The following is a 23284-nucleotide window of genomic DNA, read 5'->3' on the forward strand; positions in this document are numbered from 1 at the left end:
ATGAAGAGCAAGGAAAAGAATAGTACTCCTTAAAAGGGAAAATTTTAAAGCATCATTGATGATAAAAATTTGACATCATGGTTTCTAGGGGCGAAAACAATATACACAATCACAAACTTTATAGAAATGATTCGCCACTGCTCTTATTTGTGTTATGTGAAATTTTCGATCCCCATCTATACACAGGGGTTCAGGCGGAGCCAGGAATTAAAATCAAGAGAAAAAAATTATGTATAGCAAATAATTGAATAATTGAGAAGGAGCATTTAAGAAGAAATTCCAACAAATATACAAATTTGAAGAAATATACTATATTAGTATATGTACAAATTTTTGAGGTGGGACACAAAGGTCCATGTGGCTACGCCCCTGGTTCGAAGTTCCTCTCTAATACGGAGAGAGATTATTCTATTATGAGTATTTAATTATTATATACTCCCTCCGTCCCCCATTACTTGACACGGTTTGATCCGGCACGGGTTTTAAGATATGTAATGGAAAGTGTGTTAAAAAAGTTGGTGGGATGTGAGTCCTACTTTTAAAGTATTAGTTTTATAATAAATGTGAGTAGGAATGAGTTAGTGGAATATGGGGTCACTTAAAAATAGAAAAAGTGAAGTGTGTCAAGTAATTGAGGACGAACCAAAATGGCAAACTGTGTCAAGTAATGAGGGACGGAAGAAGTACTATATACCTGATCCGCACATATTTTATCAAAAAAAAAGTTTGGAAACAAATTAAAAATTTTGTGTTAAGTGTACAAAGATTCATGGCGAGAAAAAGAAACACGACAAATGATGAATTTCAACTACAATACCAAAGAAAAATGACGAACAAGGCCGTCTAACAGAGTTTGGAATTGATGGTCATCCATCTCTGGAGCTGCATTGTTGACAATTACTTTACCGTGCTCCTTTACAAAGCTGAACCATTACTTTTCCATTTCAATGCAAAAAATAGTAGGTGCGCAAACAATGTGATTTTATTTCATGTGTCAAGTCAATTAATCGAGGATCCACGCTTACTATAACTCTAAAAAGCGTGCTTGTATCATAATATAGTGTGATCTATGTGTACGCAAACCATAGTGATTATCGATAAATAAGTTAGGACTACGAAAATTGGGTCCACAATTCGTACCCAAAGCCCATTGTTCTGCATCGTACGAAAGCCCGGGTAAATTGAAAATGATTTGCCAATTTTTTATACTAAAATCAAGGAAAAGTAACGAAGAATATTTTTATTTGGTAAAACGTCACTAGAAGCGCGTGCCTCACGCGCCGTCACTCCAGTTGAATCTATAAACAGCAGTCAACCGAATATCTAGGGAAGACTCTGAGAAATGGAGTATAATAATATTTTAACGAAGAATAAAAGTCTTCAAATATTTGTCATCAATTTTAATATCCATTCATAAATAAATATAATCACATCCCTAATAAATCGTTTAGAGATAATCATGAATTTCCACATAAAACATCGATTTTCAAAGTACAGCAGACATACTTCATGAACACATTTACCAAGAATTGTTCCACCTCTGAATCTAGAATCTTAATTATTTGGAGAGAGGGAGAAAGAGGGAAATACAGAGATGGGAAAGTGGATTCTTGGTCAATTTAATATCTTTATGATATTTTTGCTATGTGTTTATGTGTGTGATTCGCAAGAACAATCGTTGAATACATACACCATTTCTACCTTTTCATACGCTAGAACTGTGCTCAGACCTTATGACTGGCGCTACATTAGAGGTAATAATTTTACTCCATTAATGTATCTGCTGTTTCAAAGCTAGGATTTTTCTACTGTGTGCAAAGGTTGGGAGGTATTGAATTACTTAATTTTTTTTAAATTTTCTTGTGGGATTCAGGTTTCATTTATTATCTTGAGGTTTTGGGGTTTTTTTGTGAAGAATTCTTAGCTGGATTTGAGGGTTGTCTTAGTCTTGACTCTTGGGAGTTCCTAATCAATGTAATGAATCAAGATTGAATTTTGAATTGATAACTTTAATTGATATCTTCTACTTATTGGCTTTTTTGATGAATGTGAATTCTCTACAGTTGTTTGTAATCTGAATGTCTTGATGATTTGATTGGTAGTATCTTGTTCAATTAAGGTAGTTGATTCGGATTGTGGCGAATCCGGAAAATAATATACTTCTATGAATTCATAGGAAGTAGTATACCATTTCTAGTTTGTTAGTTTAGTTCAAACCTTCCTACTTTCCAGCTGAACTGAAAATGCAAGTGAGGGATATATATATAGGAAAATGATCAATACAGAAATTGATCCCAGTGCAAAATCCATACCAAATCATCACCATGAGATTTGACAATCTAATGGTCAATAATTAAAGACATCACCATGAGATTTGACAATCTAATGGTCAATAATTAAAGAAAAACACGGAGGGTCATTATAAAGCAGTTTTAGGTCATATTATATATATATATATATGTATATATATATATATATGTATATATATATATATATATATATATATATTGTAAAATTAAGAACCTTATGCTTTTTTTAGGAATAAATTTCTGAGCTTTTAGACAATGTGATGATCTACAATCTTGTGCTTTCTTGTCTCATTGCAGTTGAATTGCCACCATGGTTCTCGACAATGTCTCTAGCCTTTGAGTCGGATACGGACGTTGTAAGTCTATATGAAGATTGCCTGATTACTAAACATACAATTAGTTTATTTTTGATAGATTGTGGATTTTGCTTTTCACTTGACCTGTTGTGTTTGAGGTAAAAATATACAGCTCGAATGAACTCAGTTCACTCATAGAACGTCATGTGTAGGATCTTCGTGGCATAAACAACGGGAGCTCTGTGCCAATGATATGCTTTCGAGAAGGGAGCCCTCCTATACCTGATGTTTACAACACTTCTTTAACGGGTTTAGGTAAGAATTTTGCAGTGGCTGAAACAATCATTGCAGATAAATAGATTGTGCAACTGTTTCTTCCCATGTCTCCTTTAACTAAGTGATAATGGAAAGATTTGTTATTGCAGTGTCGGAGTACATATCTAATGGTTCTTTTGTTGCGTCGCATAGTCTTCAAAATTCTGAGAAGTGCTACCCGATGCAAAAGAATATACGGCTGAGAGTTACAAATGAACAGGTTTTGTTCAATGGTTTTTGCTAGTGATGAGTTAGGGGTTAGAGTCATTTGAAATTTCTTGCAGCATGAATGATTTTTCTATACAGATTACTCCAGGTATGTGGTTTTTTGGACTATTCAATGGCATTGGACCTGTGAGGACTCAGTCGAAAATGGTACAGTTCTATAGCACTAATAGCATGATTGTAGATAGTTATGATAATTTGTTTATTGAAATTTCTTGAAGCCTTGAAATTGGATATTTTTTACTTACGGTTGCAGATTAATCGAGGCTCGGGATACTCTTTTAGTGGGAACATTACCGTGGAAGGTTGCACGACGCCAACAATGCGGGGCCAATTCTGCAACCAAACCGTTAATGTGCTTTCATGTAGCGAGAGCTATACTTTAACCGGAACTGGTCTGGAAAATGGATCATTTAAAGGTATGAATAATAATGCCATTGCCTGCAGAAATGCCAATGGGATTGTTTGTCACGAAGAAGGGCCGGATATCTACTCATTGGACGTGATGGGCATGGTTAAAGAGATATCCATTGCAGTCACCAATCTGACACTCAACGAGACAAACCCTTCAAACACGTCAGGAAGCCTTTCCTTGATGTGTTATGCTAGACACGGCACAGTGCCACTCAAAACAGTTTATGATTTTTCCATTGACATAAGTAAGGCCCCTTTGGTTATCGATTTCCCAAAAGCAGGTCGGTGGTATATTACTGTTCAGGCAGTCGATAACTCTAATACAAGTGGGATGGGTCACGGGCGTAGCTTCAAAACATGCTATTTGTTAGTATGGCAAGTGAACCGTTGCCCTCTGGATAGAGGTGGATTAAATTGCACATTTGAGACTCACAATCTTCAGGTAAACATTTTGTTTTTTTATACAGTTATCTGCTATTGAATATGATGATGAAAATGAGGATTACATTCTTTTATAGGAAAAACCATGTGCACATCCCAATGTACGGTGCATTCACCCCATTAGGGTTAATTAACCATAAATATGATTTAGCTGAGGCAGATGCACTGGAGTGTACGTTTATACAAACATACTCACATTATATATACATACTCCATTTGTTTTTTCTTGTAGCTCTAGGGAGTGATTTATACAGGCTTTGCAAACTATGAGTAGAGATGTTCTCTCGACTTTTATGATCATTCGGCAATTTGTGAACTTATTGCTAAGGGTTTTAATGCAGACAGTTGTTAGGAGAGATTCATCTGTGCCTTTTGAGTCGAACTACATTCCGATAACTCAAGAGCCTTCAAACGAATTTCCTCTAGAGCCATTTCTAAGCAACTACTCGACTGGAGGAAATGATGATGGAGTGTGGACCTATTTCCTCCTCGACGTCCCTTATGGTGCAACTGGTGGAAACATCCACGTTCATCTGAGTGCTGACTCGAAGATCAAATACGAGCTCTATGCAAGATATGGAGGGTTGCCGTCTCTCAGTAATTGGGATTACTTTTACACAAACAGCACAAGCAACAGCAACGGGTCCATGTTCTTCAAGCTGTATGACTCGAGTGAGGAGACAATTAACTTCTATATGTTGTACGCTAGAGGAGGAACTTGGAGCCTTGGGTTGAGACAACTAAATCCGGCTGATTCAAGTGGTAAAACCGGCATCTCCTTATCGCTCGAGAGGTGCCCACAGAAATGCTCTTCTCATGGGTTGTGTCAGTCCAGTCTAGATACAACTCGACTTATGCTGTACAGGTTTGCATGTCGCTCATATACATTTCTTGACGTGACATTTAAATTAGCTCAGATAAGTCATACCCTGCCGTGTTCCACATTTGCAGTTACTGTGCTTGTGATAGGAACCATGGAGGTTTTGACTGCAGTGTCGAACTTGTGTCTCATCGAGGTAGGTTTGTTTCATTCTCTAGAGCTGAACCCTCACAAGTTTTTTTCCAAGCTTAAAACACTGGGTCTTTTTTTTTCTTCTTCCATTTCTCAATCTTGAAAAGCTTATGCTTTGAATGTAGTTCTTTTGTTCAACTGAAAAATGTTGGAACTTATTATGTAATATGTAGGACACATTAAACAGTCGATTTTCCTTATAGCATCGAATGCTGCAGCAATACTTCCCGCCTATTGGGCCCTCCGTAATAAGGTATGAAGATCTACAAATATTGAGCAGAAATGTGCAATTCATTGCATTTTACGCATATAGTTCTTTTTTTTTCAAGGCATTTGCAGAATGGGTGCTTTACACGTCGAGTGGAATCTCTAGTGCGTTGTATCATTCATGTGATGTCGGCACATGGTGTGTACTGTCTTTTCGTGTCTTGCAGGTATAGATTCTGACAGCCTTTGGTTTCTCTGAGGAAATTTTCTTTTCCAAATGCTAATTCTTGATTCTATGCTTCCAGTTTCTTGACTTCTGGCTTTCTTTCATGGCTGTCGTGAGCACTTTCGTATACTTAGCTTCCATTAGCGAAGTTTCAAAGAGGACGATCCACACTATTATTGCAATTGTAACAGCTCTCTTGGCTGAAACTGGACCAACAAGGTATTTCTGTAATACAACATGCTCTCATCTTACAATGCCATCGGAGTTGATCACCGTAGGTTTTTGCAGGTCTAAGAACATCGGTTATGTCATTGGCCTAGGAACTCTCGGTCTTCTAGTTGGGTGGGCTCTCGAGTTCTTTGCTCGTAGACGGACATTTTCGCTCTCCCCAGATTTCCATTTAAATCTTCTTGCTAGGTAGGTGAGCCATATGGTGATGTCCTCCTTTGGAAACATGTCACCCTCTGATCCGGTTTGATGTTGCATCTCATGTTACATATTTCTATCTTCACCTCAGTAACACTAACTAGCTTAACCTCTTGATTAATTCAGATGGGAAATCATCAAAGAATGGTTTCGTAGCTTGATCAAGACGCTCATAAAACGTTTCCGCTGGGGATTCGTCATAGCAGGATTTGCTGCATTGGCAATGGCTGCTGTCAGCTGGAAAATGGAGAGCACTCAAAGCTACTGGATTTGGCACAGGTATGTTCCCTCCCTCCCTCTCTTTCTCCCCTCTCTCACCCTCTCATGTATGGTGCAAAATCATGTGCAGTTTGTGGCACATATCTATATACTCGTCTTCCTTCCTCTTCCTCTGCTCGAAAGCAAATACGACGACATGTGAGAGAGATGGACCGTTGGATGGCAACTACGAGCTAACCAGACAAAATTCATTCAACAGAGATGAACGAAGGATTGAAAGATAGACACATTCTTTATATTTATTCTCCTTTGCACCATAGGTTAGATATTTAGGCAACACTGCTGTATTTATATCTTAAATGTAACATATATAGTTAGCTATTTTTTGTAAAATTTGAAGAGAATGGTTCAATATAAGAATCTTTACTCAAACAGTGTTGCTTATTTGTCTATCCTTTTTTGGAGATGTTTTTTCTTTTCTTTTTTTTTGTTTTAATTTGCTAAAAAATCTGAGAATTTAAGATGTGTATGTATCTTTTGTTATTGAAGAAAAATAGAAATGAATGAAGAAAAAGTATATGTAGTTCAAAATTTTGCAATATTTTTTTTCTGCTCTCTCTCTACAGAATTACCTATGTATATATAGACAAGCCAAAAATGCAAACTAAAAAAAATAAGCAAACCACCTTAAAATCTCCAAACTTGCTGTATGAAATATTGATATGAATGTACAATATCACCATTTGACTACCCTGTGACAGTGGCTTCTTCCTCGGCATCTCCTCAACACTCGAAAACAGCAACGGTTGCTTGAAAAATGGGTTCAGCTAAGCTAAGCATGACATGCTGCAGCCTGCACTCTGATTTACTCGTGGATCACATCCGAAAACATCTCCTTGTAGTCCTTCCTGATGCCCCAAAGAGCCTCCGCGCATTTCCTCATACTTGGCCTGTTCTTCCGGTGGGGAGCCAAACACTGCAATGCCAACTCGAAAATCTTCTCGAGGGCAAAGGTATTCGCAGGAGACCTCACCACCCTCGGATCCAAAGCCATAATTCCATCACCATTTGCAAACTTCTTCACTGCCTGCAAGTTGACATACTCATTTCAAAACACATAACACACTTTCCTCTTTCTCTCAAATGCAAATCATAGGAGATGAGTGAAGAATGTGTACCCATCTGGCAGTGAGGCGCTCCTTGACTTCTCGTTTAGGCTCAATGGGGCGTCTGCCTGTGATGAGTTCAACCAGCAAGACGCCGAATGAGTACACATCACTCTTCTCCGTGAGTTGGTAAGTTTTGAGATATTCCGGATCCAAGTAGCCAGCAGTGCCTTTGACTTGAGTGGAAACATGCGTAGCTCCCATCTCACTATCAGCTGCCAGTCGTGCAAAACCAAAGTCGGCCACTTTTGCTCGTAGATTCTCAGTAAGGAGAATGTTGGAGGACTTGATATCTCTGTGTATGATAGGATGGTCTGCAACGCACAGATATACAGATATATGGAAACTGAGTTGCATCAAATTTAACATTCAAACATGAACTAATGACATACCTGTATACATATGTAGATAAGTGACAGCATGCGCCACATCAATCGCAACATCTAACCGTGCAGCAAAATTAAGAACATTGCCACTCACACCTGCAAGATCAACGGTACGTTCAAAGAGGCGAAGGATTTAAGCAAACCAGCCAAATGCAAGAGAACACGGGGGCGAAAGAACTCACAGTCCAAGTGCTCCCTAAGAGTTCCATTTGCAACATACTCGACCACAAGAATCCTCTCATCTTCATGCACCAAATAACCATAGCATCTCACTAGATTCTGATGTTCCACTTGTGCAAGAGTCCTAACCTCACTTTCAAACTCAGCTCCTAAGTGTTTATCATACGCAATCTGCAGCCACACAAATCTTATACTAAAAACTAGCAATACAATAGCAACATCCTACTAAAAACATGTGTTTTTCATAACTTGAGCAACAAAATATCCTTCTGACCTTCTTTGCGCGTTTAATGGCAACTATCGTCCCATCTTCAAGATGACCTTTGTAGACCGTTCCAAATCCTCCTTGTCCGATCTTTAAGGTGGGCGAGAAGTTTTTAGTCGCCTTGAGGATTTCTTGAATGGTGAACTTCATACTCCCCGGCTCTCTGCGGTGAGTTGAACTGTTGGTGCTCCCATATATCGATTGATTTGAATTACGCCTCTGCCTGCTTCCGGAACTTGACGCTTCAGACAGATCAACAGAATGATCAACTACATATCTACTTTTATTCAGCCAAAAATCGTCTTTCATTCAATAACTAATCCAGTTCATTTTACTACATGAATAGCACCTTTGTGAAGTTTAATGATTAAAGAATTACACAACAAAAATTTACCACAATATTACTAATGTTTTTTTATACCATTGACACTCCAAAAGGTAAAGTAATTGACGATCTTGTCATCAGTTTAGGCCACATTCCCTAAATCAAAATTAGTTATTGAATAATTAGGAAAACATTGTCACATTGTTGTTCAATCATGATTGAGCTTCTCCCTTCTCCAATAATCATCCTGGGAGAAAACATATCTAGTGGATGCACCACCTAGTTAAATGGACATTAACATTTTCATAGATTTTCACACAACCATTACTACTAGAGTATTTTTTTCATCCAAACAAAGTTTTCTAGTACTATATATTTGTAAATTTACAATAGTATGCTACAATAAACTAGAAATAAATCCAAATTTACGAAAGATTAAAACTTTCTCCAGCCAAGATCTCAGAAATCCTAATCTTGTATGGTCGTGCAAATCAAATTTCTTCACACACGTGTGTGTGATCATGAAAATGGATCTTAAAAAAAAGGGCCAAAAATTGAAAACAAACTAAAAAAGCGATAATTTTAACGTACCAGAAGAATCATTGAACGTGCTGGTGGAGTTGTTGTTATCCGGCTCCGGGGGAGTGAAGCAAGCGACGAGCGCATCCGCGATGGAGCGAGCGACAGCGGTGAACGGGTTCCTGGTATCGACGGCGGTGGCGGTGGCGGCTGACCTCCGAGAAGTGGTGGTGGAGGCTGAGGAGAAAGTGGACGTGCTTGCCGAGTGAGACAAGTTGACCGGCGTGCCGCCATCGGAGCCCGAGCGGCGGCCTCCGAAGAGAGGACTCCTCATGGCTAGCGATGCTCCTACGTCTCACCTGTTTTTTTCAAGTGGTAGAGAGAGAGAGAGAGATGGCGCGCACCACCGGCATTGGTAGCTTTGCAATAAATTGCAAGTTGTGAGTGACGATGACTTGACTTTTCTTCATTCACTCTTTTTCTTGTATTTTAATGTATGTGGGGGAATAATTTTCTTAACTCAAGAATGCTACTATAATTTTTTAATTTAGCCTCCACTATTTTTTTTTCTTTTCTACCACATGTGTACCAAACCTGTCTTTGGCGGAATTAGACTAATCTTGCTTGATCAGGTTTGCAGATTAAGGGTCTGACTATTTTTAATTGAGTACTAATGATGGATTTTTTTAAAAATTATGAATATGATACTACTATATGTTATGAGAAATAAGGAAAGTCAAATTTTTTGTTCGAGATGTCATTTTAATTTCAATTTTACTGTATGTGTACTGTTTCCAATAGTTTTCGAATTTTTAGCTATATAGGTGGACTAAAACTAAACCTATTTATACTTCAATGATGGGATGGCTTAATTAATTTATTTTGATGTAATACGAGAGGAGGTGTCAAAATTCAAACCTAACAATCCATTGTTTTCCATGCTAATAATATTTTATTTAGAAAGTCTAACTACATAACACGTACTGTATTAACGTATAGGTTGATGTATCGAGAAATTATAAATCTGAAATTTATTATAGTAGTTTATTTTTTCTGTTAAATAATTGTATGCATCTATAGCAAACGATGTTTGTTAAATCCTAAATAAAATAGATAAGATGTCACTTTATGCGGAAAACATAGTGTAACTTACCTTTGGGTGTACTTCTGGTCGGTGACGATATATACAACCCTTGTTTAACGTAACTTCGGCAATAATTGTAGTTAGTTACGTTGCCGAAAACTATTTCATTTAGTAAACTCAGGTCATATTTGCCAATATAACAATTGACTCACAAATTCTAGAAGTTCAATATAGCATACATGTCAAAGTCTAAGTTCTTTTTTTTAAAAATTTATTCTCTGACAAAAGTTCCACAAGGGCATTCGCTCAGGAAAACAGAAATTGATGCAGCTCTGCATTCAATTTTATATGTCCGGTTCGTATACTAATAATTGGTCGTCAACTTAGTTTTAATAATAGACTAAAGTCCAATTTTCGGAATCGTAAAAAATCGTAAAAAAACACCGAAAAACCATTGGAACAGAAACCATAGCCGGCGGTTTTAGAACTGGAACCGTAACCGCGAAACACTTTCGCGGTTCAGTTCCAGTTCGGCAATTCCCAAAACCGTAATTGGCGGTTCCGAGCCGTAACCGCCGGTTCCGGAACCGTGGGCACCTCTACATGAACCAATAGCTTCGGCGGTTCGCTTGTCAATCCAGTTTTTAAAAAATTGAGTATAACTCATCTGTGAGATTTAATTTGATTAACTAATTAACTAGTATATTTTCTTTTTAAATTAGCATAATAATTCACTATGTTAATTAAGTTAATAATTTAGGATTCCCGACAAATCCATTTGTGGGATTTAATTTGTATATATTTTATCTTTTAATTAGATTAGTAATTAACTTGGTTAATTATATTAATTAGGTTAATCATTAAGTCATTAATTATGTTCAAATGATTTGACCGTTAACTTTAACTGAGCGGTTAACTTTGGACCAAAACATAATGATTGAGACCAAAAGGTAACAAGACTTAATGTAAGAGACTAAAAAGTTTTTTAAAACAAATATAAAAGACCAATTATGGACTTTAATCTACAGGGTTGCGTTAGTGTGCTAACTAATTTACAGTAATAACTAATAACTTTCAATTCTGTGTATTAAAATTATCAACACAAAGACATAATTATATCAATACAACATAAAGACATAAGTTTATCAACACAAGAGTATTGATAAATTTATGTCTTTGTGTTGATATTTTTAACACACTAAATTGATATTAGTTATTAGTTATTACTATAAATTAGTTAGTATTTGATTACACACCTTAATCTACATTTATATCTCATATATGTATTGTTCATGTCATAATTGTTTTTATCATGATTAATACAAAAAATATGCAACATGTTTAATACTTGGACCTCCAGTATAAAAATTTTGACTCTGCCATTGCCACCAACCACCGTATCACATCTCCATCACCATCACCATCACCATATAAAGCTACTCTATTATGGGTTCTGATTTCATTCAAACTCACATCTTTTTCGATCAAACGATGCACTTCCCATGGCAATGGCTTCCAATGAAACTGAAGAATGTTCTCCATTGGCGTTATCGTGTCTAAACTCCAAACCAAACATTATAGTACGGAGTATATTTTTTGTAGTTTTTATATTTTAAAAAATGGTATATATTCAAATTGACTTGCTTTTTTGAATTCGAATGTTTGAAGATGATTCAAGATGTTTTTATACGAGGTTTGATCGTGTGTTTATTTTTTTTATTGGATATTGATGGATTTGTATATTTTGTGTGAATTTTGTAGATTGTGGTATGATGTAGTATGAATCAAATGAATACATGCCATTGTTTCCAAATATGCAGATTGGTATGGTAAGCACGATAAAAATTGACCTAATTCATAGCATGCATATTAATTAGTGGTGTGTTATAAATGCCCGAAAATTGAGATTTGTTCATGATTTGTTGCCTTTTGAAATCTGATCTCTTTCCAACTATAAAAGTTCATCGAAAGCTCTATTTTGATACATCATAGAGCATCCTACACATTCATACAAAACTAGAAAAAACTCATATTTTACCAGCAAATCTTAGCAGCGGATAAAATCCAATGCTATTACTAGCGGACCGACGGCTGAATATTCGTGGGTAATATTAGCCGCAGCAATTGACATCAGATTTCCGATGAACTTTGGCACCTTGATCATACACCATAATTACTAAAAAATAAATACTAAAAATTTGTATACGTTACAAATTCGATTTGATTAACCAAAGTTTCAATATTGAAATAAATATAAAATAAAAATAATTAAATTAATGTTAAAAATAAAATATCAATAAAATTATTGAAATATATTCCAAAACTAGCATAGCTCACAAGCTGAATTATCATTTGAAATATATTATGCGTATTAATTCCGCTACTAAATGTTAATTAGGTCATGTTAAATAGGTCATGTTAAATAGGTCATTATCCCTCGCCTCACAAACTGCACACCATAATTTACAGATTTTAATTTGATCCGCCGCCCTGTTGGTCCTCCCTCTCACGGTATTCTCTTGCTTTAGTTTTGCTTTTGATTTAACTTATAATTAACCTCAATTTAGTTGCTACACTACTTGGCTTTGTTAAAGGAGTAAGAATTTTACAAAATATGCATATGTATTTTAGGCTAGTTGATCGTCGGAAGGCCTCACATGCTTTGTTTACACACCTACCCTAATTTTCTCAATAAAGACGTTTGTTGTACTGCTCTACTCACAGGGGTTTGTGAAAGTAGTGGAGCGGTTGGCTGTCGGCCAACTTGTAGGCTTAGATACTCAAACCTTGTTATCTGCTAGCAATTATCTGTCTGATTTAATCTAATGTTAATTACTCGTTGTTCCCTCTTCTGATTTGTTTCGTTTGATATATTGTGATTCAAGTATTTGTTTGAATGTTGATTAATTATGTTTGAAGTATGCTATATTATGCGTTTGAATGCTAATTAGTTAATGAATTATTCTGATCCATTAATTATTGATAATTTGTGGATTGTTGTGTTGGAGGAGATGATGAAATTAGATCATTAATGTTTGTACAATTGTACGTGTTTTACATATGCATCGACGTCGTAGTGCTTATACTCATACTAACAAATCATCTCACGCGGGATCAATTGAATAAGATATGCATGCGACATTTGATGATGTCAATCTCACATGTGACGATTGGCCAATATTGCCTAATAGGAAGGAGAAATTTCAAAGAGATATGCATACTAGAATTGTTATATTGGTTATAGATTAATTAAATTAGATTTTATAATAAATTAACTAATATTCAAATGTTATAGGAAATTAATTATTCATTGTTCGATGTCAAGAGATATTATAATGATATTTAAGCGTAGGCCCATTGTAATGGGTTTTAATTGGGTCTTATTCCAAACAGACACTAAGGAGACTTTGAATTCTGATTAAATATTATTTTAATTATATAGAAGTCTATTTTTTTAAAAGTAATATTCTAATATTTTATTTTTTAAAACAAACATATTTTTGTTTTGATTTCTAGGAGCATGATGTGTTTACACTTTGGGAGATGAGACTCAAAATTAGATTCCCTTCCTTCATTACTTATCCAAAGAAGAAGGATAATAAGAAGCGAGGAATGACTAAGATTGGAAGTGATGTGGAACAAATAATCTGTTTATGAACAAATCTAAAGTTATAACAAAATCAAATATTGCTGTAAAGGTTAGATATTTCGAACGAGTTGGACTTGACATCGGATACAACATGAATTATGGAGGCTCATCATATGTCGCAGTAAGACCACAGAAGCTGGTAAATGAAATATATGATGACAGATGATGAGCCTCCATAATTCATGTTGTATCCGGTGTCAAGTCCAACTCGCTCGGGATATCTGACTTTCCTTGTAATATTCACCTTCAGGAAAAATGCAAGTTCTATCTGCTAACTGGATTACCACTTTGGTAGCGACCATCCTAACTCCTGTCAATTTCTTGTAGATCGAAAGCGGTAAAATATTGATAGACGCCCCTAGATCGCACATAGCATGCACGACCTTGATGTCCCCTAGAGAAATGGGTAATGTGAACATACCTGGGTCTGTGCATTTCGAGGGCATCCTTCTCTTTTGTATCACAACAGACACATTCTCCCCGATCACAATCTTCCCGTCTGGTTTGGTCTTTCCTGCAATGAATTCCTTGATGAACTTGCTAAAGGCAGGTATTTTCAGGGTTTGCAAGAATGGCAGGTTGATTTCCAGCTTGCTAAAAATCTCCATGAGATCCTCTTTATCATCCTTCTTTTTCTTTTCTTCCCCCCGGTATGGAAATGGTTTTGCTCGCTTTACTGCATTTGTGGAACTCCCAGCCTGGGTTTCACCAACTTCCCTGCTTCCTTCCTTGCTTACTACCTCAGGTTCTGGATCTAGGAAAAATGGGTCACTTGGTCGAGGCAGAAATCCCCCTAAATCTCCCTTCTGGAGGTCATCCTGAACAAGGACTTCTCTGGGTCTAGGGCTATCCCCTTGAAACACTTGACCTTCCTTCCCTTTACTAGCCTGTATGGGTACCTCCTCGTCAATTTCCAGGGTCGATCCTTCATAGCCCCGCCCGGATCTCAAGGTGATTTGACTAATGTTGGCTCGGTCCGGTGGTTTGACCATGGCAGAAAGTTTCCCTTCATTTCCCCGCATCTCATTCAAAGAAACTGCGATCTGGGACAGTTGCTTCGCCATCATATCCATGGCGGCTTTATGTTCCGACTGAGCGTCTTGCAATTTGTGCACCACGTCGTTGTTGGAATGCAAGTTATTCTGCATGAACTGCTGTGAATTCACTAGGTCGTGGACCATGTCATCCAAACTCCTTTGTGGCCTGGAGTTGAATTGATTAAAATTTGATCCTTGACCTTGGTTCTGCCGATAGTTCCCTTGATTTCCTTAATGGTTATTGTACTGGTTGCTAGACCCTTGATTCCCTTGATGATTTGGTTGGGAATTCTGATAGTTCCCCTGGTTATTCCTCTGGTGAGGTGGCACATAAGAGCTCCCTGGATTGTTCTGATTCCTATTTCCCCAATTAGTATGGTCCTGATTCCTGTACCCCAGTTGCAATTGCCCTTCTTGACTTTTCCCTGACCAGTTGGACTGCCTCTCCGGAGGGTGTGCATAATTCGTGATCTGCAGTAGGGGTGGCTGACTTTGATCATTGTCAGTCCATCTAAAATTGGGGTGAGTCCTCCATGGGGCATCCCTTTGTCTTCCTTGGTTCCAACTTCCATCCGGATTCCAGCTCCCCATCGAATTTGCTTGGGCTTGGCATTCCCCTTCACAGGGCTGACCGAAATAAGGCTGAAGTTGCCTTTCCTCTGGACCAGGGGGTTTCTCATTTTCCGCTGGAGCATGAGGTTTATACTTCTCAATTGCATTCAGCAGTGCTTTCTCCAATTTATCTATCCTATCTTCCACCTTCTTGTCATCTTGTTCCGTTACTGCATTGGCTGACCCCTTCTCAATATGCTCCGCGGGTTATCATAGGCCTTCTTTGCCTCGATCAATCTTCCCAAAGTTTCTCTGGCTTCACTTGCTTTATTTTTGGTAAAATTTCCCCCGCTTGAGGAATTCATCAAGTCCTTTGACTCAGGGTTTGCACCTTCGTAAAACAGATAGTAAGTCTCCGCTTCAATCATCCTATGATTCGGACAAGCATCCAACAGTCCCTTAAACCGGGACCAATAAGAGCTCAGAGACTCATCATATTCTTGCTTGCACTCCTGAATTTCCTTCTTCAAGGCATTCGTCTTGTTAGATGGGAAAAAATAATCCAAAAACTCCAGCTTGAAATCCTTCCATGTGTTAATCGAGTCTGGTGGAAGCCTCAGTAGCCAAGTATTAACCTCCCCCTTGAGTGCAAACGGAACTGCACGTAAACGGTAGTCCTCCTCAGTCGCCTCGTTGGGGCGCTTTTGAATGCTACACAGCTTACTAAACTCGTTCAAGAATTCGTAAGGACATTCGTTCCTTCGTCCAGAGAATGTGGGCAAAACTCCGAGCACATTTGTCTTGATATCAATAGACCTCCGGCGCGGGTTTGAGACTATTGAATGGGCGGGTTCACCGTCGAGATGTGCAGTGAGTGACCCTATCTCCGGATCGGGATCTACTAAATGAGCCATAATTGGGTCTTCCTCCTCCTCAGTCTCGGAACGCTCTGTCTCTGTTGACGACCTTGGGTCTTCTTCTCCTGACGAATTTCACTCCTTCTCACTTTCTGATTCGAACGGAAATGGGTCCACCGTCCTTAAACCTGATCTGGTGGTAATAGTGGACGTAGACTCTTTGACTTGCCACTTGTATCGGCCGCTCCCTGACCCAGATGAACTAGCCCAACTTCCAGAATGGAAGCCCGTGCTCATAAACTGTCAAGAAAAACAAAATAACAGAAATTAACTATTTACACCAAATCCTCAAACGCAATAACAATAAATGCCATCCATCCTCGGCAACGACGCCATTTGAAGCTTCCTAATTCCTTTTTAGGTTTTGTTTAGACTGCGCACAGTAGGGAATAACAAGACTCCTAGGTCCAGTGAATCCACTAGATCACAAGGTCTAGGAACTCACGGATCGTTGGAAGATCTCGGTCGTCGGACACACAGAATACCACTTCAAAAGAAAACCCTCAACCACGTATACTAAAATTTAGCACAGGGAAGTAGGGATCGATCCCACAGAGATGGATGCGTAATGAACATGCTCATGGACTTGGAAATTATTTTTGGGTTGGCTGCTGCCACGCATTTTTTTTGGGTTGAGGAAATTAGACTAAACTTGGAATTTTAATCTGTTACGCTAACAACTAGATCTAGGCAAAACGGAAATCATGCATGTAAACTGGAAACCGAGACAATCACTAGATCTAAGAAACTATTCTAAATTACCTAGACCTGAGAAATAAACTGACGGTGGGGACCATGGCTGAAAAAGCAGAGTAAGGACGAAAAGCTGGAAAAACAACTAACTAAAGTACTAACTAACAGCGACATCATCTTCTTCAAATCATATTGCATCAAAACTCAGTAGAAACAGGTATGAAGCGTAATCGGAAAACAAAACAGACTGGAATTAAGCAATTTAGCGAAGAACAATTAGGAACTAACAGATCTACGGCTACTAGACGAAGTAAAACAGAAAGGAAATAGAAAACTCAAAATCCATGCACCACTTGAATCCCCTGTTCAGATCCAACCTCGAATGCTAAATCCACTCCGGATCCAAGCATCCGACACAAACTCCGGCCAAAAACATACCATAACTACAAATTCACCAAACAACCTCCGATCAACAACAACACCACAGATCCACAGCCGAATTTCCCCAGATCAGGCACAAAATTGACCAAAACAGAGATTAACATGCAACTGCCGAAATAAAATTTCAACAAACAGAATCAACGCAGATCAACACAAGATAAACACCATCATGACAAAAACTAAATGCATAGATGAATCGGTAACATCAACAACCAAATCGACTTCCAAATGCGAAGTTCGAACGAAATAGAGTGCAAAAAACAGAATGTAAGTAGATTGTTTCTTCGCCCTTCGCGAGGACGGTGTTACGACTGACTTTCTCGGAAGATGAGACCCTTAGAACCCTAAACTACCACAGAACTCCCATTTCCCAAGTGTGTGTTTTTGTGTGTGAGCTAAGAGCAAAATCCGTCCTTTTTTCGTGTGGTGCATGCTCCTTTATTTATAGGCGTTGAAGTGGGGCCCAGCGAAGTATAGATAGTCTTTGTTGCCCTCAGCTATTGACTCCCTTATTCTAGCCATTCTTTTCCCTTCACTTCTGCTCATTTTCCTTCATTTCCTTCGCTAGTCCGTTTCCGCCGGCTTTTCCTGGATCTAGTGATTCTGTCACACACCTGGCTTAAAAATTGTGTTAGACCCAGTAAAATATAGTGCTTTTCACCACATAACCGATGCATGAAATTAGCCTTATCAACCCTCTTTAGGTAAATAATGAAGGATGAGAATCTAATTTCGGCTCTTTTCTCTCGAAGTGTCAAGCACATCATGCTCTCAAGAATCGGGCCAAAAATATGTTTTCTTTGAAAAAATAAAATATTATACTTAACATTATTTTAAGAAAAACAGATCAATGTAATTAAGATAATATTTATTCGAAATTTCTCAAAGTAAGCATCTTTGGTCTCGTTTGGAGTTAAAACCCGATATTTGGGACTGCGCTCAAAATGTCGTTGTAATCTGTCTTGACACTGAACAATGAATCATTAATTTTCTATAACATTTGAATATTAGTTAATTTATTATAAAATTAAAGTAAATTAATTATGAATAACCAATACTCCCTCTGTATCAAAAAGATAAAAATCTTTCCTTTTTGGTCTGTATCTTAAAATAGAAACTTTCTATTTTAGCAAACTTCTTTCTCTCTAATGAGGTTGACTCATTTTTTTTCTCTTACTTTATCAATTTTGCACTAAAAATCATATTATTTCAAAAGTTCCTATTTTTAAGAAATGGATGAAGTATAACAAATGCAATATGCGTATTCTATTGAAATTTCTTTTTCCCATCAGGCGGCATTGGCCCATTGCCACCCTTGAGATCGACATCATTAAATTCCACGTGCATATCTTGTTCACCTGATCATGCGCGAGAGAATTTGCTAGTATGAGTGTGACCACGACGACGACGATACATATCTAAAACACGTAAACATGAGTGATATAATTTCTATCATATCCTCCAACACCACAAAAACAAAGAAATAAAATTTCACTACTGCTGCTAAATGAATGGTGACAAAGAAACACCTCTCTTAGTGAAAAAAAATACTCCACTATTCAGCAAAACTACACATTATGAATTGACATTATAAGGTATCTGAGATTAACTGCAAATTACCTTTCCAGTTCATGTGACTTGATTTCTAGTAAAATATACATCAACATAAGATCATGCCGTGTTTTTACTTTGTATGTTGCAAGTTCCACTCTATCTTCATTCTTCAGACATTTTAGGTTTTAATATCTACTAGTGTTAACCCACGTGTGATGCACGACAGAATATTTTTTTATCGTACAATTTTAAATTATTAATTAATTAATTAAAATAAAAATTTAATATAACTATATAAGATTAAAAATATAATAATATACTATAAATAACAATTCAATAAATATACTATTTAAAAAGGAACCAAGACAAACACAATTATTTGGACAACGAAGAAGAGACTATCAAGTGTTGACACTTTTGAAAAATATCTTTAAAACAATCATTCATAACTCTCTAAAAAAATGTAAATCACAGTTTTAGCAAAATAATGAATCAATAACTCATAATATTCAAAACATCAAAATTATGACCAAAAAAAAAATTCAAATGATAAAATACACAAAAATAACATTACATTAATTGGTTTAGGACATTAATTCATCATAAGTGATCAAAATATTATTATTTTTACACCACTTAATATAATTATAGCACCAGTGACAATATAATACAAAAATAATAAATTGTTAAAGATGAAATTAAATATTATGCATGTCTGGAGTCAAGAATGTTATGATTCTTCACTCTCTAAGAATTGTAAGAAATATTGGGATAGAATTCTCAAACCATATATACATGCGGTACTCTAACTATTGCCATCAAAAGAAAAAAAAAAAAACAACAATAAATGAAATGGAAATTACAATACAAATTATAAAATAAACTAAACTATTAAGTCTAGTTGAGAAAATCCATCTTTTTGCAAGACAAATTACATTACGGTTAATTATCTCGGATTGACATATTATCTTCAAAGATGAAATTCTCCTAACGTACATAACATCTCAAACCCGCTAGGCAGCGATGAACTTGATAGGGCTTCAAAAATTGAGTAATAAAATGTTCCTAAAATGTACAATAAAATGTTGAGAGCTTGAGAGAGAATGGAGAATGCTTTTGTGTGATTCATCCACAACTCTATGTCTTTTTATAGGCACAAAATTAGTCCATGAGAGATCATGGAATAAAAACATCATAAATTATAAAATTAAACAATAGAGGTTACAAAATTTGACTTTTCTTATTCTTTTTTTGTTGTTATTAGCCATGGATTAAATGTTATAATACGTTTGTTATTATGAATAAATGAGTTTCAATGCATTTGTTTAGTCCACCATGATAATTGGCCGTTACTTCACATCATCTACATGCAATAATTTATAATTAATTTCTAAATAATAACTAAAAATTTATAATTACAACATCAATCATTGTCTCTTTTATACTCAATCATCCATAACTCATAAATATTCATATTTTAACCTTAAAATTTATAAAAAATTCAAAAGAATGTCAAAACTCGCATTTTATATATGTATAGATAGATTACTGGATCACAATAAATATATATTGCTCCAAACAACGCCCAGAACATAGATATACCAAACCAATATCACCAGCCCTGTCAAAACTTGAAAGCCGAATTACAAAAACTTTGCAAGAGCCGTGCTGCAAGGGCTCGACGGAAAACTTAACGGCAGAGAAACATACAGGTTGAGTTAGCGAGGACTGCGGGGAGAATAATTTTTGGAGTTTTTGTTCATATAAAAATGTTTGAACAAATTTAATACTACTACTAGTCTACTAGTATGTAGATAAATTTATTGATGTTGAGGCATTTTACATTTGAATTGTATATACTGTCATTCTATTTTTTTATAATAAACTCTCCCAAAATCATGAATTGGGAGTAGTATTAATTTGTTTGAAAGTATTGAATACTTTTTTAAATACTCACATGCACTTAGCATAAAATTGTTTGAAACGTGCATATGCGCATTGGATTTATTTCCAAATTAATAAGTTTTTTTTCTATATTTAACTTATTATTATTATCCATATTTGTATAATTAAATCTCAATACTAATTTACAATTGAAAAAAATAAAGCAATTATACAAGTTGGAGTAGGATTTAAATAATTTACTAGTATAACTATTCAATCACGGAGTCTCATTATCCACAAATCCACTCTTAAAGACCGAACTAGAGACCAAATTAGGACCATCCATTTTTTTAATCTTATGGTTAGGATTAATTTACAATTAGTTTAATATTTTATTCAATAAAACCTTTTTATTTTAATTTTTTTAATTTTTTTTTTAATTTTTTTTATACAATAAAAACTTGCCGGAGTAAATTATGAACTATATTAACGAAATAATGAACTAAATGAAGTATGCTATGAAGTAATTTTGACAGAAATACATTAATGATACAACAAATTTTAGGGTTAAACGTTACGTGGCAGTAATGAACTATATTTAATGAATAATGAACCAAATGAACGTTAGTAATGAAGTAAATATGACATTTAAACGACAAGCAGTAGTAATGAACTTATTACTTCATTCCGTTAGTTTATTACTTCATTCAGTCATGATATTACTTCATAATGTGTTATGACATAATTATCTTTAAGTTGAAATAAATTCGGTATGTAATGAATGCGAAAAATTACTTCATAACATACGTTCATTTAGTTCATTATGTAGTGAATATAGTTCATTATTTACTCCAGCAAGTTTTTAATGAATAAAAATAATTTTTTTTTTAAAAAGTAAAAAAAAATTAAAAATTAAAAAAAAATTTTAAAAAAAATAAAATTTAAAAAAAATAAAATTTAAAAAATATTTATTGAATAAAATATTAAATTAATTGTAAGTTAATCCTAACCACAAGATTAAAAAAAATGTATGGCCGAAATTTGGTCTCTAGTTCGGTCTTTAAGAAGGGTTCGACATTGATCACAACTAATTTTAAAGACCGATCTAGAGATTAAATTAGGGTCAATAGAACTAGTTTTTGGATAAGATGCGTTGATGTGTAAATTATCATCTTCATTACAAGCTCATTTTACTTTATTGTACTAGGTTTATTACTTCATTCCGGTACATAATACCTTGAAACTACAGTATATTTTCACTTACTTCCAGTAGGTTTTGAAATGATTCAACACATTCTTCATTTGAATTCAATGAACTGAGTTTTTACTTTATCAACTTTTAAAAAATACATATCTTTCAATAGGTATATTACTTCATTGGACAAAGTTTTTACTTCATTTTAGTAGGACTTCAAATGCTTCTACACATATTTCATTCAAACAGTTTATTACATTATTTCATGTGCTTATTACACCATTCAATTAGGCTACCACTTCATTTTGTTATCATAGCTGGAATTTTGGGACTGGCACAACGTCGACGGGATGACCTTGACGTCTCTGTCCGCCGACTCCCGCCGAGCGAATGAATGAAGACAAGACCAATCACGGCGCTAGTATACATGGAGTCGATTCACAGCAGCGAATAGTGCCGTGGCGGCGATGATAGACATTGCAGAGAGAAAGAACGATACGCGGTACGTTGTGGAATGAAGTAATAATCCTATTGGAATGAAGTGAAAACCTAATGGAATGAAGTAATATAGTTTGGAATGAAGATAAATCCTCCTAATATGTTATGACTTATTTTCCTTGGACTGAAGTAAAATAGGTTTGTGATGAACGCAAAAATAATTTATACATTTGCACATCTCATCCATAAAAAACTAATTCTAAAAACCCTAATTTGGTTTAGTTTAGGGTTTAGGATTTTGCAATAAGGAGTAGATTTGCATATTCTGAGAAGACTCTATTGTACTCTTTCTTCTCTCTTATACTGCATTCTTTCTCTTATTTTATTTTATCTTCAATTAACCCATTTAATATAATTTCTTACTCTCGTGTTCAAAGAAATACATCAGTTTAGTTGGCACGATCGAAAAGAGCTAGTATTGTTATTTTATAAAATCATTTCTCGGCTTTACCAAAATTGACATGTTCTGATCAATGTCATTGTACAAAAATCTTGCTGGTTAAATTTATCCCTATCAATATATAATGCCATTTCAGAATTTATAGCACTCTTTCAAAAAAAAATATAACTAAATTAAGCTAGCAACAAACACGATTAATTAATAGACATACGATATATTTTAAATACTAAAAATAAATTAAATTGCAAAAATGTTAAGATTATCCAATCTGGATTTAGATGATAAATCAATATTAATTATGGTAGTAACAGTGAATTACAAGTGTAAATTGTGAATAAAAAATTTATAAATAATGTGAAATAAAAAAAAGGGATATTGGCATCTAATATCACGAAACTTTCAAAAAGTTGGATTTTTCCCACGAACTTTAAAATTGGCAAATAATATCA

At 35.6% G+C, this 23284-nt stretch overlaps 2 protein-coding genes across 2 annotated transcripts; one reads left to right on the plus strand and one right to left on the minus strand.

Moving 5' to 3' along the window:
* The first annotated feature begins 1435 nt into the window (after positions 1 to 1435).
* Positions 1436 to 6522, plus strand: LOC125222641 (transmembrane protein-like protein). The gene is made up of 14 exons (XM_048125365.2): positions 1436 to 1754; positions 2607 to 2665; positions 2818 to 2920; positions 3031 to 3140; positions 3227 to 3295; positions 3402 to 4001; positions 4342 to 4865; positions 4952 to 5016; positions 5186 to 5265; positions 5342 to 5446; positions 5525 to 5664; positions 5734 to 5862; positions 5998 to 6150; positions 6221 to 6522. Exons 1-14 carry the CDS (start codon positions 1595 to 1597, stop codon positions 6372 to 6374), a joined length of 2451 nt encoding a protein of 816 aa, XP_047981322.2. The 5' UTR covers positions 1436 to 1594; the 3' UTR covers positions 6375 to 6522.
* Positions 6523 to 6650: 128 nt separating this feature from the next.
* On the minus strand, positions 6651 to 9361 carry CRCK2 (calmodulin-binding receptor-like cytoplasmic kinase 2). Its single transcript, XM_048125367.2, has 6 exons — positions 9004 to 9361; positions 8097 to 8329; positions 7825 to 7993; positions 7649 to 7738; positions 7269 to 7570; positions 6651 to 7177 (listed from the first exon to the last, which is right to left on the minus strand). The coding sequence occupies exons 1-6, from the start codon at positions 9263 to 9265 to the stop codon at positions 6956 to 6958; spliced, it is 1278 nt and encodes a 425-aa protein (XP_047981324.1). The 5' UTR covers positions 9266 to 9361; the 3' UTR covers positions 6651 to 6955.
* Positions 9362 to 23284: the final 13923 nt, after the last annotated feature.

This window comes from Salvia hispanica, chromosome 1, assembly GCF_029641045.1.
Source record: "Salvia hispanica isolate PSC_SH4W2 chromosome 1, Shi_PSC_v1, whole genome shotgun sequence".
NCBI lineage: Eukaryota > Viridiplantae > Streptophyta > Magnoliopsida > Lamiales > Lamiaceae > Salvia > Salvia hispanica.

Bases quoted from the DNA above. Each gene is read 5' to 3' on its own strand.
- CRCK2 (XM_048125367.2), bottom strand. From the start codon at position 9,265: ATGAGGAGTCCTCTCTTCGGAGGCCGCCGCTCGGGCTCCGATGGCGGC. The intron at 8,330-9,003 runs GTACGTTAAAAT...ATCTGTCTGAAG, and splicing joins CACGTTCAATGATTCTTCTG to CGTCAAGTTCCGGAAGCAGG. The intron at 7,739-7,824 runs GTGAGTTCTTTC...TTGATCTTGCAG, and splicing joins TCTTAGGGAGCACTTGGACT to GTGTGAGTGGCAATGTTCTT.
- LOC125222641 (XM_048125365.2), top strand. From the start codon at position 1,595: ATGGGAAAGTGGATTCTTGGTCAATTTAATATCTTTATGATATTTTTG. The intron at 2,666-2,817 runs GTAAGTCTATAT...CGTCATGTGTAG, and splicing joins TTGAGTCGGATACGGACGTT to GATCTTCGTGGCATAAACAA. The intron at 5,863-5,997 runs GTAGGTGAGCCA...TGATTAATTCAG, and splicing joins CATTTAAATCTTCTTGCTAG to ATGGGAAATCATCAAAGAAT.